The following is a 21,560-nucleotide window of genomic DNA, read 5'->3' as shown; positions in this document are numbered from 1 at the left end:
GTCTTTATATTTGGTAAAAAATATCTTTAAAAAATACATAATTATCTAATTTTTATTTATGTTATTTTAATTTTACAAAATTTGAAAAGATCCGCGTTTTAAAATAGCAAAGTCGTATTATATTCTTACTTTTCATCAGACCACAGGCGTAACATTTGTATCGTTGGGTGCGCGCGCAGATATTGGTTCAAATATTGGTTTAAAAAAATGCTTTCTATCTTTTTCTGAATTTGACCACAGATTTATTTTATTTTACATAGATACTAGAAAAACATACAATTTGTAGATATTGAATTCTACGATATAATTATCTCCTCAGTGTTTCTCTTTACAAAAGTAATAAATGTCTATTTTAAAAAATATATATAATGGCTTTGTATATTCAATTTAATGCTTTTGCCAGTAATTTGTTTTTTTTTACGAATTTAAACAAAGCATTATTTTTTGTTTATGATCTCTTCAATTGCCTTTTAAATAAAACGCATTCAAAGAAAAATGCCGTGAACTTTTACTTATATAAATAAATAAAATTAATTCAGTTCGGCAATTCAAGTCAGAACTAAGAGACGCGAAACTTATTCGGGAGGACGCGCAAGAACTGGCAGCTGACTGAGAGATGCATACAGGCTTTTTGTGGATACCATATGATCCAACAAGGGAGCGGTAGAATGATGATGAATAACATTATTTAGCACAGCGTTTTTAAATCACGGTTAAAAAATTTTAGAAGAAGTAAGTAGTAAGAAGTAAATTAATTATTATCTCATTAGTTTTGGTTAATATCTCTAAAAAATAATAAAATTTTAAAAACATACAAAAAAACTTTATGTACTTATATCTCTCTACTTATTTATTAAGTTTTTTCTTAAATAAATCGTTAATTTGTTCTTTAATAGTTTTTTCTCAATTTGTGCATTGGATAAAAAACATAACACAAGCAACCACAAATAATTTAATGGGCCTTTAAAATTGAAGTTGACAGGTGACAATATGTTTCTTTTTTGGGTGATAACGTGTGTGTTGGATTTGTTCCGACGTTTCAGCTACCATTGCAAGAGCCATCTTCGGGGTAAACACGGCATCACCCAAAAAAGAAACATATTGATAACTGTGACCGTAAAAACCTTCGCACCTATTTGACAGATGACAGTTAACAATATAACAGTGAAATGCGGGAGCAGATATTGGCTCAAATATTGTTTGAAAAATAGGACGTGTTGTACATTTTTGGAATTTGACCACAAATTTCATTAAATTTGTGTATTTAAGACACAACATTTATGTGTCCGAATTCTGCACAAGATCTTGTACCATTTACTGACTAATATAAAACAGGCTTATGTCGGAATATCACACAATGCTATGATCGATCTAAATAATGGTCTAAGAAGAAATGAAAACATTGAACTTTACGGGTGTTTTCAGGCGTAGGTGTTGCCTATTATATTAAACAGGCCCAAATTAATAAAGTTTTATGCTATAATATTTATTATTTGTGTCACACAGATATGTGCTACAAATATTAAGACAGAAGTACTGATCAGAATTGTATAATATATAATACCCAGTTCGTAATGTAGAAGATTTAATTTCACACAAAAACCAATGGGTAAATTTTCTTAAACATACCAAATATTATTAAATAAACTATTGATTATGGAATAAATATTATTGTTATCTTATTTTACGATGTTATACATAAAGTTTAGTAAGTATAATGTTTTTTATTTTCTGAAAATTATCGATAAAAACAGACTGGCAAATATTATTTTGTAAATTATTTATTAAAGACACTTAATTAAAACAGAAAAAGCTTTTTAAATACGTATAACTTTTGATCGGTTATTTTTTATTTCCTTACTTCGTTACGGTGTGAATTATGGGTTTAATGTCGTAACAACGTTCATCATAACATTTCTGAGTTTTAAAAAATACTTTCGAATCACAACTTTTGCAATTATGGTAGCTATCCAAAAAAAACCAATACACTTTAACGAGAAAATTAATTATTAATTCCTTATGAACGGCTTCTTTTCGATTAAAAATTATGTGGCTTGGATCTTAAGGGTGAATATCGTAAATTGAACTTTACAGAAAGTTAAGATGTGAGTAATGGCGTAAAGTAAGTCCAGAGATTGCATAAAATGTATTAACAGTTGCAAACGATTTTTGTCCTTATATTGTTTTGCCGTATACATAAGTGACGTTTTTACTAGATCAATTTTATTTTAATAATCTAATAATTTCAAATGTAGATATTAAAATATTTATTTAAATTAACATTTCCTACATTCATATTTAAATGTATTTTTAAAAAATAGACAACAATCTTTGTGTAAATCTTGTAAAAAAAATAACAATTCTGATATTCGCCCTTTGAGATCGAAGCCACAGAAATATTGATCAAGTTAAGAATTTTTCCTTTTATAAGATGGCAGGTTTCATGAGAAGAGAAAAATAAGCACCAACCATTCAAAATATTAGGAAATTATAACTTATTATTTGAATCATTTTAAATAGTAATTTGGAAAGAATATTAAAGAAATGAATCCTCAGGCGTATTACCTTTTTTACCACCGGGCCAAGAAGGTTGGGTGTTCAGATCACGTCGGAATCAAAACTGTAGGATTTTGCTGGTTGTTAGAGATGCAGCGCAGCTCCTACCCCAGTTAATTGTGTGCGAATTTATTACACAGCAAATAATATACAGCACTTTGTTACGAATCGCGGGGGAAACGGTGACGATGGATGGACTGGAACCCGAAGCGTAATACTGATCACATTTATTTCTATTTTTATTCATTTGCTTTTTTAACATTATTTTCTATTGAATATGTTTTAACTTGAATTATAAAAATAAAACTTTTATTTCATTGGTTGGTTGGAAGAAATTGCCAATTGATAATAAGCCGGCTATTTACAATTAACATTATGTACACAAAGTTAAATAAAAAAATAAAAATACATTCATGTAACAGATAATCGATAAACGCTGCATTTGGTTTGCCAATTCAGTGCCCAATACACTACTAGGTTCTGTAAGGGGAATGATGGCGATCTTTATTACTACAATATCATCGGTTTATATCGATTTTAGTGAATTATGAATTTAATGATTTTTAGGTCAAAAAATGAGTCTACGCTCATTCCGATGACTTATTTAATTAGTTAGATTTATCCTTTGCTAAAGCTTCATGTTTTTTTTTTATCACACGAGATCGGTAACATTAAGTACCTGAATTCAACAGTGATTCTTCCAAAATTTGTCAGTATCAGTATCTACCCTATTACGCAATCATTTGATTTAATACTTTTTAATTCGTCTAACCCAAAACTTTAACTCTGTTGATTTTTACCTGCTTCATGCCAAACTTTAGTCCTTCCCATTTCTATCCGCGATAAATTAGTTTTCAGCATATTTACGTGACCGTCAGCATTGCGTTAAAATGTCAGATTTCCTTCCAGATTGGATTGATCTTACCGCCGCCGCCGGTGTATCACAGGGGTGGTACTATCTCAACTTTTAATTTTCCATTTTATCAATCAAATAACTTAAAATCTCCCCTGTTCGTACCATTTATATGCCAATGATCTATTAATTTTGAACCCTATGACACTAATCAAGCTCACACAGTTATGTCACACGAGCTCGAGCATATCTTCTCGTGGACTAAAAATAATTAATTTCTCTAAATTTCAACAAAAACCAAAATTGTACTTGTCGGTTGTAAAAAATATACTCTTAAGTCAATGTTCCCGCACTTCCTCTTTTCAAGATAAATGGCACAGAAATTCATTTATTAACAGTTGAATCAAGATTTAAATGTCTAATGTCTATTTGATTATCTAAATGTTTGAGTTGTTCCTTTATCCTTCTTCTTTCCTTTCCATCTCCTCTCCACTCAACATAGTTTGGTGTAAACTTTTTGATCAATTTTCGTTTTAAACTTAGTATAAAATTATAAAATTCTGTGAAGAATAGAATATGTCCATGTATTTGTAATTTTCTCAAACTGAACAGTTTAGGTAGGTAGAGAGAAATCGCTTTTAGGCAACATGCCCGCCCTTCAAAGTAGCTGTATAAAAGGTTCAATAAATAAAACTTCAAAAACAATAAATATTTGTCATTGAAGTTAATATTTTAAAAAACGCAGACTTAAAATATGGTCAACATCAGCTGGATTTCATTTTTATTGGGACATGTTTTCAATCTCTCTATTTTTTTTATTCAGGCCTCCGTCGGTCATTCGCTGGGTTATTTCAAACTAACTTTACATTAGATTTAACTCTCCTTAGCTCTCGGCTAATGCGTAGCTCTCTTGTTAATAATTTATTTCACTCGTAGCTCAAAGGTAAGCCGAGTAAATAACAATGCAAAAATATCGCTTTACGCAAATAATTTAACCGTCGCACAGTGGTCCCTTACTCAAAAAAAAAGATACAAAATATTATTTGATAATCTCTTACTAAAAATTTGTTCAAAATGTTATTGCATTCGTTTTACAGGTTCTATCGTAAAAATAGGCAACAAATGTTAGCAAAAATACGATATTTTTAGTTATGTAAATTTAACGTCATTGATATTGTTTTAAATATTTCAACATCCCTATTTCTCTCGCTTTTGGCTCTTTGCGGACGACAACAAAATTCTCAAAATAATTTCAACTTTACAAGACTGTTTCTTCTTCAATAAGACATTAACTTTTTTAACCAATGATGTACAGTCAATAAATTAGAACTTAATATTAAAAAATGCAAGATAATGTCATTTCATAGAACCTAATAGAAAACTCCAAAATTGATGTAGTTAGGTCCATCAGAGATTAAGGAGTTGTTTTGGACTATAAACTAACATACAACGAGCATGTAATAATACAGTAAATAAATCACTGAAATTACTTGGCTTCATTAACAGAATATCCTCTGATTTCACTAATGTCCGTACAATCAAAACTCTTTATTAGAGAGAGGTAATTATTCTTATGCTGATATAGAGTCAATGTTAAATATTTCTAGTCTACAAAAACGTAGAACTAATTTTGATTCCATATATATGTTCGGCATACTAAATGGTATACTCGATGTTCCATCATTACTGGGACAAGTAAAATTCAATATTCCGACTCGTAGGTTGAGAAACAATGAAGTACTGTTCATCGATCAGCATAGAACAAACTATGGCCCTAATTCTCCAATAACCCGTCTTTGTGGTATTGTTAACTCAAGACAAGATATGGACTTTTTTGGATTAAGTTTACAACGATTTAAACGAGCACTAAATAAATAGTTCAGATATTGTCTCGATGTCCCTTTTGTTTGTCAATCCTTCTTTTCTTCTTTTTTTAATTTTTTAAACTATTTTTTTATTGTAATATTTAAACCCTATAAATCGTATACATGGACAATGTCCGTTAATAAATAAATTTTAAAAATTAATTATTTACGTGTTTTTAATCATATTAACTGCATATTGTGCCCCTTCTCTACAACTCTCTATTGTATTTCTAAAATATGGAAGTATAGACAATCCTGGCGCCTCTGATGATAACTATCTCTTTGATTAATCTGAAAGTGAAAGTACATAGAAATCCAATGATTTACGAGTAAAAAACACATTCAATATATCATCGTCGGTATTTCGAGGATTTATTCGCAAAGCTTCAACAAAACGATTCACTTCTTTATTTCTTGCTTCTTCTGAAAGTTTTCCGATTGGTAATAAAGCTGATTCTATGACTTCAGGACCATGAAAAAATATGGCGGATAAAAAAGAAAAAGAAGAATCCTATAAAACCAAGAATTTAAATTCAAAATATTTTGGCATCCTTAAGCATGTCTTTTTTTTGTTTTTTTTTTTTTTAAAACACCTTTAAATAAATATTTCATATCAACCATGGCGGGAATCGAACCTCTTGCATGGTAGGCAAACGCGGTGACCATTACGCCGCGAGGCATTTGCGCTACATGACATGTACGGTATATTCACGAGTAGGCCAATTATGTAACATTAATTGCCAAATTTAAGGAACTTACCAGAAATAACGAAATAAACGCTGATAATTGCAAACAAGCTATGGCCAAAGTCTACAGAGAAAGCACTCCAAAGATAAAAGCGAGTGACGATAGTAAAATGGTCATTAGAAATCCAAGAGCAAACAAAAATTGTAAATATAGAAAGACAATCATATCAAATATATCTGAATCTTAGACTGACCAAACAAAAAAATCCACAAAGATTTGAAGACCTATCTAGGAAAAAAGATAGCTGCATCTAAAAGGAAATGATGCGATTCACTTTGTGAAAACTTAAACGAGGACGTATTTGGTGAAGCGTACCAAATCATTAAAAACAATTAATGATACCAAGTCTATGATGCGACTTATCTTTGGATAAAAGAAAAAAAGTGTTAGGACATCTATTTATTACCTCTAGGGACAGCAAGTTGCAAAAGGTGCAGGGAGCGGAGATGCGCAGTGATTGGGATACAGTCAGTTAGTTCGAAATTAGGAAGGCACTACGCAGAGTAAAGATTGGAAAATCACCAGGACTCGATACTGTTCCACCTGATGCAGAGAAGAGTATGGTAGAAGAAAACTTGGCTTAGTTTGAAGCATTTTGTAGCAGGCTTATTATAGTGTAGAGTTTTTTGTTACACGGAAGAACGTAAAATTGGTTCTCATAGAGAAACCAGAGAAAAATACCAATAATAAAAAAAAATATAGGTCCATATGTCTTTTAAATGTGATTGCCAAGCTGTATGAAACAATAATAAACGGGAGATTAATTATTGAACTAGAAAAAAATCAGGACTTAATTCAAACCAATATAGCTTCAGAAAGAACAAATCGACAGTAGACGCGATAGAGATGGCTGTTTCCTTGGCTAGAAAGGCAAAAAGGAAAGGACGGCTAAATGCCTTAGTTTGAGTCGATGTCAAAAACGTTTTTAATACTGCATCTTGGCCTATCACTATGGAAAAGTTTTAAAAAAAGTAGGTGAGCAACCATCTGGTAAATGTCATATACTACTTAACGGACAGAAGAGTGTGGATTAAAAGAGGTATTGGAATGAACACATATGGAAGTGTCCCATGGTCTTGGGTCCAACCCTGTAGAACATTTTGTATGACTACGTGATGTCGGTGGAAGTTCTTGATTGAGTAAGGCTTGTATGTTATGCGAACGATCTTGCGGTTTTGGTAAAAGCAAAAGCTGAGACAGAATTGATCGTCGAGACGGCAACATGATGCAATAGTAATTATGATGAGTGGCAATAAAAGAACATAAAACATTGTTTTTGAGATCGGAGAAGCTAAAGTAAAGCCATTAAAAGAGGCAATGTACTTGGAAGTGACTTTGAACCCCGTTTTAAGCTTTATAAAACACATTAAACGAGCATGCAAAAAGGCTCAAAGGTCAGCAAGAGCATTAGTGGACCAAAACAAATGAAAAAAAAGATTCTGGCAATGGCAGTACAGTCGATTATCATGTATGCGGCACTGATTTGACAGAGTGCACTCAGTCGAGAGTACTGCAGAGAGATCATAAGGAGTGGACAGAGAGTATTGACTCTAAGAGTATGCTGCACATTTAAACACTGCCCTCGGTCCATATCAATGTACTAACCTCAAAACTTGTAGATACAAGATCGGTAGTTATCTTCGTAATTACTCGAAAAAAAAATACCTTCAACCATAACGTCATAGTGAAGGTATGTCGCTTTAGCGTATAGATATGTGTACCGTGGGGTATGCGTCCCCTTGGTACGTATCGATGTCCCTACCCATAACTTAAACATATAGGTAGGTCGGTAGTGTGTCTTCGCAATCGTTCGGAAAAATTTATCCGAATCTATAGTTTCCATATCTTTCGATTGTAATTGCCTCCCAGGGCCTGTATTACAATGAGAAGTTATTATTTATGTTTAATTTTATCTACAAATTAAAATTAAGTCTTCTCTATGGAAAATATGAAATGAACACATTTTTTTTCTAAACGTATTTAATAACTGATTACCGGGAAAGACACCATAAATGTCCATAGAAATATACACATTTACCAACATAAATATCGATTTCACTTTATACAGTCTCGATATGTACCGACAAAGTCCGTATTACAATGGGAAGTTAATAGAGTTATCTTTAATTTTATTGTTTATAAAGTAAAACGGAATTTTGTGTGTGAAAAATAGAATATTTATTAAATATTCGTAAACTATATTTTGAGACATTGTAGGATACTTTCAATTTTCATACAAATGTACTCTTTTTCGGATGGAAAATTTGGTTATAATAAATAGGTAATTGAAGATATCGTTAACTTCCAATTGTAATCGGGGCACAAATCCTTAAAATATCGGGCTATTTGGAAGGAAGTGAGTGCTTTTACACCCCCAGGTGGTGTACCAGTGGTCCTATGAAGAAGCATAGCATTTCAATATAATGTGTACAGGTGTTTCATTATCTGCACTGAAGAACCTATTTATTTTATTTTTTATTTATAAATTTATTGCAAAAAATAATATACATACTTAATAACAGGAAATCAATATAAAACAAATTAATGTAAAATGAAAACAGAGTGTTCTCTGTTTATGATAGTCTCCATCCAACATGGCACAGCCTGTTCTAAGATGGATTTTCTATCTTTAGAGCATAAATAGTCTTATACTAATAAAACAATAACATAAAAAAGAAAAACTAAAACTACTTAATTATAAATGCCTAGCTAACCAAATGTAAGAAATTAAAAATAATTATTATACAAATATTAAGTATATATATGTGCCAAAAATATATGTTACTTAAAAATAAATAATATAGTATAATATATAATAAAATAAATATGAAGCAATGAAATTCATAAAATTATAAATAATATGTGTACCAATTTTATAAAGTACTACGTTTTTTGAATTACATATATTTTTCAAAAAAATCTCTCGCTACACTATTTATATGTGCAGTTATTTTTATTTTAAAATTTGTTTTACATTTTGAGTCTTTTATATTTGGCAATAAATCATTAAATATTTTTGGAGCAATTACATTGTATTGCTTTTTACCAAAGGCGGTTGATCCAAATGGGACAATACAGTTAATTTGTGTTGCTGAACGAGTGTTTATATTTTGATGGGTTCTTTTGACCTCACTTAATATATTCATAAGTATTATACTTATATTCATAAGTTTCAAAAGGTTTATGATAGCAAGATGTTTAAAGATATTTCACCAGTAGTGCCCTTAGTACGTTGTTTGTAGTAATTCAACTGATTTTAAAAAACGCATTATGTTGTGAAAATGCTCGCTTCGCAATTTTGAACGTATGTATGTAAAACTTGCTTTTCCTTAGAATTTTAAGCCGCTGGTTGGGATAAGTAACTTTGAGTAGGGATCTTTAAGTTTTGGCAGTAATATTAACGAGTTCCTACTTCTAAACATTTATGAAAGCAATATAAACTTTGAGAAATATCACGGTTTATTTTTGAACACTTGTACAAGTTTTCTGTCTGATGTTAGAAATAAAAAAGAATTGAGTGTTTAGTAAAACCTACTCTTTAATAAAAAAATCTGAGTAATCAAATGGAATATTATTTATCTTGAACTTTAACAGGATACTTGATTTCTAACATTTTCTCTGTCATGCCCTATCTGCACCCGATGGTAAATACGACACTTCACCAGTTCATCAAATACGGCGTATCTCGATAATCTATTCCATGAAGTAAGTAAGGTGATTAGTCTTGCGCTTCAGGTGCCAGTCCAGAGAGAGAAATATAACAGTTAAACCACTTCCTCCGTGTATAAGAAAACCCCTTTAAAGATCGAAATACTTCTAACTGGTTTTGCTCATACTCATTTTTTTAACAATAGCAAAAGTTTTTTATTTTTTGTTACACTGCACGACATAAGGAAAAAAATATATAAATATGAAAATGGTTCTAGTCTATCAAACAGGGTTTAGTCCCTGGCACACTTATCAGATGGAACATTTTTCGTTTATTACGCGTTGGCACAGGAAGCTAGATTTAATGGGTTTTTACCTGCAGAAAAACAGAAAAATTGCGGAATTAATTCGTGTAAAATCAGGTAGGTAAAAATATAATCTGTTTTAATTTCTTCCAATAGAGCACGTCAGGCTCAACCGCAAAGTGCAAATTCCAGGTACCTTGAAAGAGGAATTTGATATGGTCGTTCAAAGTGGAGGTTTTGGAGTCAGGTGTCCTTTTCCAGGCTGAATTTTAATTTACAGTTTTAAGAAATGTATGAAAATTTTAATGTAAAATATATATGCATTTTTATACCGAATTTTTGATAATTAAAAAAGATGGTCGTTTGTGAAGGCCGCAGCCCTTTTTAACATTCACCATTTCGCCTTTATTTCATAATCATCATCGTCATTCCCTTTCCGCACCTAATGGTGCATAGAGCGCTTCGTTTTTTCACCAATCGCAGCGTATCTTCATCATTTTTGTTACATTAAGGTAATATGATCAGTCTTTTGCTTCAGGTACCAGTCTAAGGACTACGAAATATTATTGTGTAAATACACCGTTTTTAAAATAAACAATTTATATCAACCATGCCGGGAATCGAACCCGAGACCTCTCGCATGGTAGGCAAACGCGCTGACCATTGCACCACGAGGCTGACAAATGCCTGCATATATTTACACATCCATATTTTAACCCTTTTGTCTGCTGACTTTTGTGAAAATAATGAGCTAAAACCTTAATCATGTGGGTGAGATTCATCCGGCAGAACTAATAATTCACCTACTAGGCAACGCCGGACAAACAATTTTTCCATTTTTATACCTCTTCTTTACATCGTAATCTAAATTTACTCTAGGGAGGAAATCCAGCTTATCTACGAACATTTTGACATACTTTATTGAAATTATTGCATTTATCGTCTGCGGAATCTTAAATGCTCTAAAAGTTAGTCTTTGAAGAAGGGAAAATAAAATTACAATATTTGTTTTTTGTTAATATCTCCTTAGAAAGCCCTTTATTAAGATTTGTTTTTTTTTTGAAATTTCAACTGTGACGTAGAACCTTTTCGAGAAGGAAAGTTATCATTTATAGTGCGTCTACCATTATGCCTATGTTTGAAAGCTCACATTTTCAAAACATAAATCCAATCAGTTCTTCAATCTGTTGATTTTTCTGATGTAAAAAATCTAAAGTATAAATGTTTTACATGTAAAAAATACACTAGGTAAAATATAAAATAAGAAGGGAATACATATAAGCGCACATATAAAACAACCGTGCAAATATCATAAATTAGGACAATAAGTGTAAATATATCCTAGTATTAGTGTTAGTATAACTATGAATGTTTTTTTTTTTTTTAATTAAAGAAAAATCAATATTTGCGTTCTTATCATTTACCCAAATATTTCATTTTGAGGGCCATTTTCAACGAGCTGTAAAAAACTCACTCTTAGAAAATGGGAATCAAGTTGGGGTAGAGTAGGATTCAAACCATGGACCTTTGAGCCGTGAGTCCGAGATCCTAGCCACGGGACCACAACCCGATGAATGTTTATAAGGGTGCACACGTGTGTGTGTGTGTATGTATATGGAGATATATAACTAAACATATATTAGTCTGCCTTAGCACGAGTCTACTCCTACTAGAAATTACTTTATAATATAAAAAAAATATAAAAAAGGAAACATTTCGGAATAAAGATGTCGGCGAGTTTCCACCGAATTATTTCACCCGAGATATAAACAAACATAATGTATTCAAAATATTCCTTTTATTATTATTATTATTATGGATAACTTATATAGCGCCATTTTCGTAATAAAATACCTCAAGGGCGCTTTACATGGTGATTCTTTTAAATTTGTAATTTAATCAAAACAATTTATTTTGTTGTCACATGCTACGGATTAATTCAAATGATTTAGAAAACAAGTGGGTTTTAAGGTTTTTCCGAAACATCACTTCACTTTCACAGCCTCGCACCTCTGCTAAGAGAGCAACTTTTACTTTTAGTATTCTTTTTTCTGTCAACATTCAACATAATTGTTTTAAAATTATTATTTTAATAACAATACATAACTTTGTAATATCACACTATGTCTAACTATACTGCAATTCGATGTGTATTGTTTATATTTTTATGTATTTCATTGCTTTACATTTGTTTTATTATATATTATTTATGTTTAAGTAACATTTATTCTGGGCACATATATATATATATACTTTATATTTGTATTATAACGATTTTTAATTTCTTACATTTGATTAGCTAGGCATTTATAATTAAGTAGTTTTAGTTTTTCTTTTTTATGTTGTTGTTTTATTAGTATAGGACTACTTATGCTCTAAAGATAGAAAATCTCCATCTTAGAACAAGCTGTGCCATGTTAGATGGAGACTATTATAAACAAAGAACACTCCGTTTTCATTTTACATTAATTAGTTTTATATAGATTCCCTATATAAAAGTATGTAGATTATTTTTTGCGATAAATTTATAAATAAATAAATTGTAATTCTTATATGGAAATTTCACAGCTCCATTAGAATATAATACAATTTAACAATTTTCATAATTTTACTCCTTTCAGGCCACAATAACGGTTGAACTTCTGTACACAGCACCAAAAATGAGTGACTCTTTCTTAGGGCCTGACGAAGGTGATCTTTTGTACCAAGATAAAGAGGAGGGATTCGACAAGTATATGTTAAGCTCAGTCAAAAGGAACATATTTATCCTAGAGCGAGGAATATCAACATCAGACCCTGAGGCCGCTCATTGCTCTAAGACAATAGTTACGGATATTCCCAGGTGATGTATAATTTTAATTTACGTTTGTAAATGAACGACTACTAACTAATAGCCGCTGGTTCACTATTTGTACAATGCTGCGCCCAACTGAACAAGGGAATTATAGTGAATTTGTCTTGAACAAAAAACATAAATCATATTGCAAATTGAGTTTGTCCCGTGTGTTATCTGTCAACTTAAATCATTCTTATACCTTATAACAATACATTCATGGCCCCAAGAGTGTTCGATGTCCTGGATGAACATACATAACAAGTTCTCAAAAAAGTAAGACGTTTTCAGGAGAAGTGTCCAAGCTTGGATTTTGTCTAAGGGAAGATACCATTGCAGGAGACTACTGCGATAGAATTATAAACTTTTAATCGTGTTGTCCAGATGTTTATTGAAATACATGTTTGTGGAATAATCTTTAATCTTTATTTTTGCTATTATTTAATAATGTACATGCTTTCACTTTCTATTAGGTTGTATCCTAACTCAAAACAGTGCTCTTGGCCTCTTAGAGTTAGGGATACGTTATTATTTATTTTTGTAATGTGTATTTGCATTAATAAATAAATAAATTTATTACAGAAAGGCGAAAACTGTGATTCAATATAGATTTCACATTAAATAATCTGCAAATTTAATGATAAGGAGAAAACAAGAAAATTTGTTCAAATGGCTAATCTCATATTATATTATAAACAGAAACGTAATAGACAGTACCTGCTCTAGGAGTTAAGATAAATAGTATCTTTATTCCCTCTGGGATTCTCCAAGGATCTTATTTAGGATTTATATTATTCACAATTTTTTTAAACAAAATCAGCAAATTTATTAAGATAACTTACTTTCTCACGTTTATTGAAGACACCAAAATATTTTTTTAAATTTAAGTCGGAAAAAAAATATTTGAAGTAACAAAGCAACCTTAAAAACCAAGCCTATTTCTGTTGCTGTGAGCAGCTAAACTTGCATTAATGAGTGTTTTATAATTTTACTCTATAGATATGAAAATAAAAATACATTTTTGAAATTAACGGTTAATGTGATCTCAAGAAAAATAATCTAAGAGATCCCGGTGTGATTATATATATAAAAACTCTTGGTTGATTGCGCCACTTGCCTGTTGGCAGATGAACGCTCGAAATTGGTCTGTTTTGCGGAATGTGTTATCTTTTTCTACTTTGCCACTGAACCCTAATACAGTGAATGCAATTTCCTACCTTGTACTGGAATTCTGACACTTTATTGTTTGGAACTTCTCTCGTGGCAGTCAAGATCAGATTAGATCCTGTGGTCACAAAAGAGGGGCACCTGACGTGGTTCCCTGATTATTACACGACACAGTGGATTAAGTGAGTTATTGACTTCAAAAATAACTTATTTGCGATTGCGATGAGAATATCAAAAGCACATGCACAATGACAGTTCATTTGCACAGACGATAGGTTATTTTATTTTGTTCTTTTCTTCTATGCATTTAAATATTGTTGAATATTGAACGTGTTAGGTCGTAGACAAAAATGTAGTACCTACTCACAGTAAAAATTGCAACATTTTAACCAGAGCCCAGTAGGCAGCAAATAAATCCAACAAAGTAAATGTGGCGTAACCACTTAGTAAATTCACATAATAATATAAATGACTAATTATTCACACCACTAGATGATTCAGAACAACCGCTTCTCTCAAAATATTATAAAATGCGTAATGGTTGCAGCCATCTTGAGTTTGAACCTGTTTAGAATCTTCGGTATATTATTTATGAATTTGTATACATTCTCGAATATTTATATGCGTATGTAATTCATTTCATCAACTGAAGCACAGTGTAATTAAAATTGGTTGCAAAATAGATCTTTTAAATTTCTGTATCGTTATTCAATCCCACATTTATTTTGACTCATACAAGTCATCTATTTCATAGTTGAATTTACCTTACTTAACGTAAGAGCACTTCTGAATTATCTTTTTTGTGCAAAATTTCGAACAATTCTGTCTATATCCCTATTTTTTATAACACTTTTTTATCATTAAATCAACAAGACGGGTTTTTTTTTATAATCCATTGACAAAAATAAACAATGTGTAATTTAATTTATTCATCGTACTCGTTCCAAGTTTAACATACCCATTTAAAATGCAGGAGAGTCAAAAATACTATATTAGACTTAACGATGTATTGGGCATAATTTTTACTGTCCTGCATTTGTCCTTCAATAGTTTTAAACAAAAGTCAACACAAATCACATCAACTCTGATGATGGACTAAACTACGATCGAAATTGTTGGAAAAGAGTGCAAACAACGCACGGTACAGTGACCCGAAAAAAATCCATTTGCATCTAAACTGCCTCAATTTTCTTGTTTATGCTTATCGACAGCCGACCCTCCAGCAACAAGCGATCTCATACATTTCGAAGCATGAGGAACCTGATTAAGATTGGCAAACGTCGTCCGTCTAATGGTAGTAGTACTGATGAAGAGGGAAAGTCCCTTCTCAACGAGGCTAATCCTGGAGTGACAGCTGCATCAAGCAGTGCTGGAGATACGGGAGATGAAGCGGCTTCTGAAACTAAGGTGGTTTTTGGAGCTGAAGTGGCTTCTGGAGTTGATGTGACATTTGAAGCTAAAGTAAAAAGCGAGGAAGTTGAAGACGGCAAAGAGAATGCCCAGGCAGTTGAAAGGGATGGAGCAGCCGTTAACGACCAAGAAGAGGTTACGGACCAAGGCAATTCTCGTAATCTTGATACGAAGGCACTCGTGCGTTCAGTGACCGCACCAGAATCCGTCGTCAGAAAGTAAGTCAAAATCCTTTGAAATATATCATGATTATGAAACATTTTATTAGAATCCCGTTTAAAATGTAGGACAACGTAATAACTACGTGTATAAGTATTGTTTATTAACTTGTAATGCATTAAAATACCTTTAAAATTCGATAATAATTTTGTAAGGTTGACGGGACAAATGATGTTTCGCCCCAACAATAAACTCAAATTCATGTAACTATGTTACTTTTTAAAAATTCCGTGTCGTAAATGAACTGTAATTCAAATATTGTAAACAAAGAAAAGGTTTTTGCTTAAGAATAATTATTTGTTTTAATTATTAAGTGATATCGAATGAACGTTTTAAGCAAGACGTATTTTATAATTATTTTACTTGCTCTCTTATCTCACAAAAACTTGTACATTAAATGTTTTCTTTTGTTTAAATTACAAATCCCAATACATATTTGATTTAAAACTTTTACTGAGACTGATTATTTTCAGTCACATTCAATTAAAAAGTTTTTTATTTAAAATGTAAACACTACCCTAATTCTATAGCCCTTTAAAAGCACTTTGTTAAATAATAAAATACAAATTAAAATCAAATATTCAATTCGTCGAATAGAATACGCTTTCATTAAAATTTGTTTATATTTTAGACCAATTCCAAATATGCACACAGTGAGCCAGTCTCATTTGAAGGCTCAGGACTTTCAGGTCTGCCTCACAATTCTAGAGGCTCGTCAACTAGCAGGACTTAACATGGACCCGGTCGTATGTATACAAGTTGGCGACCAAAAGCGATATACCAGTGTTAAAGAGAGCACCAATTGTCCATACTACAACGAGGTTAGTCTTCACTTAGCTTTTGTTTGTGTAAGAACATTATAAAATGTCATCAAATAACCAAATAAAATAATTCCATTGAACCAACCAGGTTACCGGGGTGCAATTTTAATATTTATCTAGGAAATGTCTAGTTGTGAAAAGTTGTTCATTAGGAAATTTAAATACAAATTTCCAACTTATGCACTTATGCATATGCTTAATAATTTAGGTAGTTAATTCTAGATAGATATTATTTTATTTTATTATCCTTTTATTTAACATCCAAATAAATTTACTAATCATTATTATGTCGATCAATCATTTGCCAAAATAAGTTTTTTTTGTTTCAGTACTTCGTTTTTGATTTCCATATCCCTCCAGTCATGCTGTTTGACAAAATCATAACGCTGTCGGTAAGTTTTATATTCGATGTTTTTATCAAGGCAATTTTATTTTAAAATAAAGGGGCATAGAGGTGACTTTACTCAGACAATTCCCTTCATGGAATTAGACAAAGGTATGAATGTGATCGTTGTATGTTATAGGTGTTGCATAGCAGGAGCATACTACGCACGGGAACTCCAATAGGAAGCTTCAAGGTCGACTTGAAGACCGTTTACGAAGCTCTCGGTATAATTAATCAAAGCATAATTCATATTTTATCGGTTTTGATGTTTTATGTGGTCGTCTGTTATTGTGACATGTAACTTAAATAGTCTAAAGTTACGCGTTAGCTTGTTTGAAGTAATCAACTAAATCTTGATTATTCTTTAGTAAACACCCTCGAAATCACTAATTTAACAATTTATTGTTTTCCGAAAAAAACATTGAAAAAACATGGAGGGTAAGATGATTAGTCTTCCTCTTCATTTGACAGTCTAGGGATTGTGAAATATGCCGGTGTACATTTAATTATATTTACTGTAAACCATTCTCGAGACCGATAGACAAACAATAGACAACCACGCTAAACTATGGACTTGTTTTTATTTCATATTTTAGTTCATATTTAAATATCAAGTAAAATTTGAAAACTTTTTAATTTCAATATCTTTTGTAAGTTGTCTTCAATATAAACGTTGAAATTTCATCAGATACAACAAGTTATTATCGTATCTGTTAAAGTAGCTTCAGTTATTAATATTATACTTCTGAATAAAGAATACTCGTTCATATTTTTGAGACAAGTTATATATATTGATTTCCTTCGGTATTGAACTGATGGCTTACTTAAAAATAACTTTACAAAAATATCAAAAAATATGCCCTCAAAATACTAAAAAACCAGTGTTTCAAAATGTCACAATAGCATTGGCCTTTTTGTCTACTTACCACATTCGCCATACAAAGTCTTTGCAACACCTCTCGCACTTCTTACTGTTTTTGATCTGCTAATTTTATTAATTTCCAATGCGGCTTTCAGATTCTGTTCTCAACGTAAATGATTTATTATGCTAGTTTTTCAATCTTCTATTTCTCTATTTACCTATTATGTATTAGTTTTTTTCAGCAAACATGAGTTAACAGGAATATAATAAAATACGGCGTACTTTCAAAATACATAAGATTGCTTAAAAAATTAAGCGAGAACTTGTTTGAAACACTCGTAGGTAGCGTTCACAACAAAATTTAAATAATTCTGTCTATTTTTAAAAATCATATAGGTACTCATATTACGATAATCTTCAGGAACTTAATTTTTAAAATAAATTATTGGTATTTTATGACAGACCTCAGTTGTCAACAAGAAAATTTAGTGCTAGCATAAATCGGATACAAAAAATGTTTTGTTTTTACGTGCCGTAAAAATTAGATAATTTAATTGTAGGGCGAAAAATAATTAATAAAAATGAACTTCTTTGAATGTCGTCACAAATTCTTGTGAATCAACCAATAATATAGTGTTGTGATAGATTTTCGGTTTACGGGAAGCCAATCTACCTCACCGTAGAGAACTTGTGACGTCTCAGGCAGAGTAATTTCAAAATTGCAGAACCATAAAAAATCATGTCGCTGATAATACAATATGTATTTTTTTATTGGCTCAGTTTGATAGCCTATTAACAAATATTTTTTTTTAAAACCACTAAACTTCCTCATTGGGATGGGAAAAAATAGTTTAGACCAGAATAACTGGTACCTTTAAAAATTATCATATCAATTATTTTTGCAAATGTCAAATTTTGGTCTTCTTGCCAACAGGGGTGCACTTTATGAAAGAATACGATTTTCAAAAATGTATTAAATATCAGATAATATCATTCAACATTACCAAAAATCAAAGAATTATAATAATTCAGAAACCGCGTACAAACGATGTCGACCAAACTGCTCATAAAGGAGTAGTTTTACGTTTTGGCCATTGTTACTATATAGACGTCGCTTAGTACGCAACTTCCGATTTAAATTAAATAATGCCGTGTTGTGTCATTTGTGTGTGTCAAAATACTGCTGGGATTAAAAGAGAATACGGTAGGATCTCATTTCATGTGTAAGTAGCAAATTCACGAATAATTTTATTTAATTCGATTATTTTACTGTCCGTCAGATTATTAAATAAGACAATTTTAATGTTTGTATTGCAAAAGTAGTCGAATATTTTACCCGGATTTCTATTAATAGTCCTTAGAATAATATTAAACGGTAGATATTAATTTACGTAATTAATTTCTAAATGATTATTTTTTTACGTTCGCCTACTTAAGAGTACCTGTTTTTTTTATTGTCCAGTCAGTAAAATATTTTTTGTGGTAAAAGAAAACATAACATAACACATAATTATCTTAAATTTATGTGATGATTATATATTGTTCACGGTCTGGCAACATTATGTGGCCATTTCGAGTGTGCGCGCAGTTGGGATGTCGAGTAGGTGGGAGGAGGGCGTGGCAGACTTTTGGTCACAGTATGAAGTATGTAAACTTGGTTCTACGCACCTTCTGCCATATTATAATTCTATTTCTTATATATTCTAAATAACATGCCCCACAGAATGCTAAAATAATACAGTAATTTAAGAACAGTTGAAATAAACATGCATCGTATATTGATACATCATCATTGTTGATACAAAAATGAAGAAATTACCTTTGTACATGAAAATTGCTTATGTGTTGTTTACGAGGGTATTTTATTTTCGTAAAAACGATTACTTCAGTTTTTATTTTTCCAAATATTGAAATTTTTTAGACAATTTCCTAAAAAGTCTGGTACCGTAAAAGTGCTTAAAGTACCAGTCCAGGACTATGAAACCTACTAGTGTAAAACCACCATTTAAAATTAATATTTCATGTCAACCATGTCGGAAAATTGAACCTGAGACCTCTTACTGGTAGGCAAACGCGCTGACCAATTGACATTTATAGAGAAACAAAAATAGATAATTTATAGTTGGCACGCAACGGTGACCAAATATTTCGTTGTTAAATGTAGTAAGTAGCTACTTAATGAAAAATTGTTCTTTATTTTCTTTTTTCATTGAAAACCACGATTTCCTCAGACTTTCATTGTAAAATATTTGTTAGAAACTGTCAGAATATTTTTTAAAGCGATGGTATAAAAAAATATATGAACTTAAATACATACTATTCACGAGCCCCGTATCAATGCAGCCAATTCAATACAGTGCACGCGTTTCATTGAAACAGCTTTGATATAATTTTGTAAATTTTCCGTTATTTTGCTTAGGTGCAACCATAGAAAATAACGTTCCTAAACCCATTTTTGGACATTCTTTTGTATCTTCTCTGTATTTCTTTAGAGGTAATGGCGATTGAAAAAACATATTTTAGATTAGGCAATATTTTTTGAATTCGTAACATCAAATATTAATATCGGATACTTGAATCTGAAGTCTATTTAGATATAAATACCACAAAGGATTTTTTTCGTATCTGAATGTAGTAAAAATGAGCACAGTTCTTGCTTCATTCGTGTTTGTATATGGTCATAAAAAAAATTGACAATATCCGACATAAGCTATTCATATAGTTTGCCAAAATCACAGTTAAAGGGAAAATGAAAGCAATAAAGTTAAATTAAATTGAAATCACGGTTTGTGTTTTGTTTACAAATGTTTTGGGACACCCACAGTCCTTAAATCGGTTTTTGGATATGTGAAGGGAGTGCTTTCGTATTCAGATATGAGGGTGAATAATTGTGTAACAACCGAATATATATAACGAAAATTAAAGATAAATAGAGAAATAATAGAGAAATGCGGTATGTGTGATAACAGAAATCAAGTTTTGGGGGATTCAAATCTTAATTGTTGAATCTCGGAATTGAGCAGCTTGTCTTCTAACAAGTATGAGTGTCACAGGTGCAGCAGGCGAGGAACATGTTGAGGTCAAACAAAGTGTTGGGCTGCTTTAAGTTAGACGTGGCTACCGTATGGGCACAGCCAGGTAATGGTCCTACCCCTTCCTTGCACCTGAAGGAACTCCCTGCAGAACAAACACCCTCGCAGATACCATTTTCTGTTACTGTCTCCTCAGTTATTCCTCTGTACACAGAATCAAACCCATGTGTGTGTCAGCTATTATTACACACAAGCACATGACAGAAATAATATTACAGAGACACGATACTGCAAGCGTGTAAACCAGATTCTAATTTCTTATATACATACATTTGGCAAAAAATTATCATAAATACAATTATTATTACAAACATTTACTGAACGCTTTATATTTTAAAATTAAATTCAATCTTTTAGCGAAAAAACTCTGACATTACATCAATTTGTTCAATCCTCCCAGAAACGCCCGTTTTAAAACGATTTTTCTAATTTATATCTAAATGAAAATGATACTCAAAAATATTTACATATATATATAAATACATAGGTCGCTTGGCTTCTTGCATAATTAAAAGCATCAAACATTACAATAAGTACTTGATAAAATTTACGTATTTATTTTTCACACAACCGATAAAACTTAACTCATTGAAAGCATAATTCATCACTAAGTCAATCATATATGCTTTTCTTGCTAAACTTTGTTTTTTACTCTGCTTTTAAATCGCTTTTCTTTTATTAATTGATGATCTCTTGAGAATGATTCTAAAATATATTTCAACGCCTGCCTCACCCAACGCATGTTTCATTTCTACTTAAAAGTTTTTGTATTCCTAAAACCCTCTCACATAATTACG

The 21,560-nt window shown here is 31.3% G+C and overlaps 1 protein-coding gene across 1 annotated transcript in view; it reads left to right on the top strand.

Annotated features, from left to right (window-relative positions):
- The window catches only part of mfr (ferlin family C2 domain-containing myoferlin misfire), a 166,029-nt gene that overhangs the window by 125,413 nt on the left and 19,056 nt on the right, over positions 1-21,560 (top strand). Inside the window, exons 5-9 of the mRNA XM_088232989.1 lie at positions 12,596-12,816; positions 15,186-15,602; positions 16,235-16,424; positions 16,754-16,816; positions 20,725-20,809. Of these exons, the coding sequence (XP_088089115.1) occupies positions 12,596-12,816; positions 15,186-15,602; positions 16,235-16,424; positions 16,754-16,816; positions 20,725-20,809 (976 nt within the window). The remainder of the gene's footprint in view (positions 1-12,595; positions 12,817-15,185; positions 15,603-16,234; positions 16,425-16,753; positions 16,817-20,724; positions 20,810-21,560) is intronic.

The sequence above is a fragment of the Micrasema longulum genome, unplaced genomic scaffold (genome assembly GCF_059751315.1).
Source record: "Micrasema longulum isolate JH-2025_06_02 unplaced genomic scaffold, ASM5975131v1 h1tg001048l, whole genome shotgun sequence".
Classification (NCBI taxonomy): domain Eukaryota; kingdom Metazoa; phylum Arthropoda; class Insecta; order Trichoptera; family Brachycentridae; genus Micrasema; species Micrasema longulum.
Note: the sequence above shows the minus strand (reverse complement) of the source record. Positions and strands in the feature narration are given on the sequence as shown.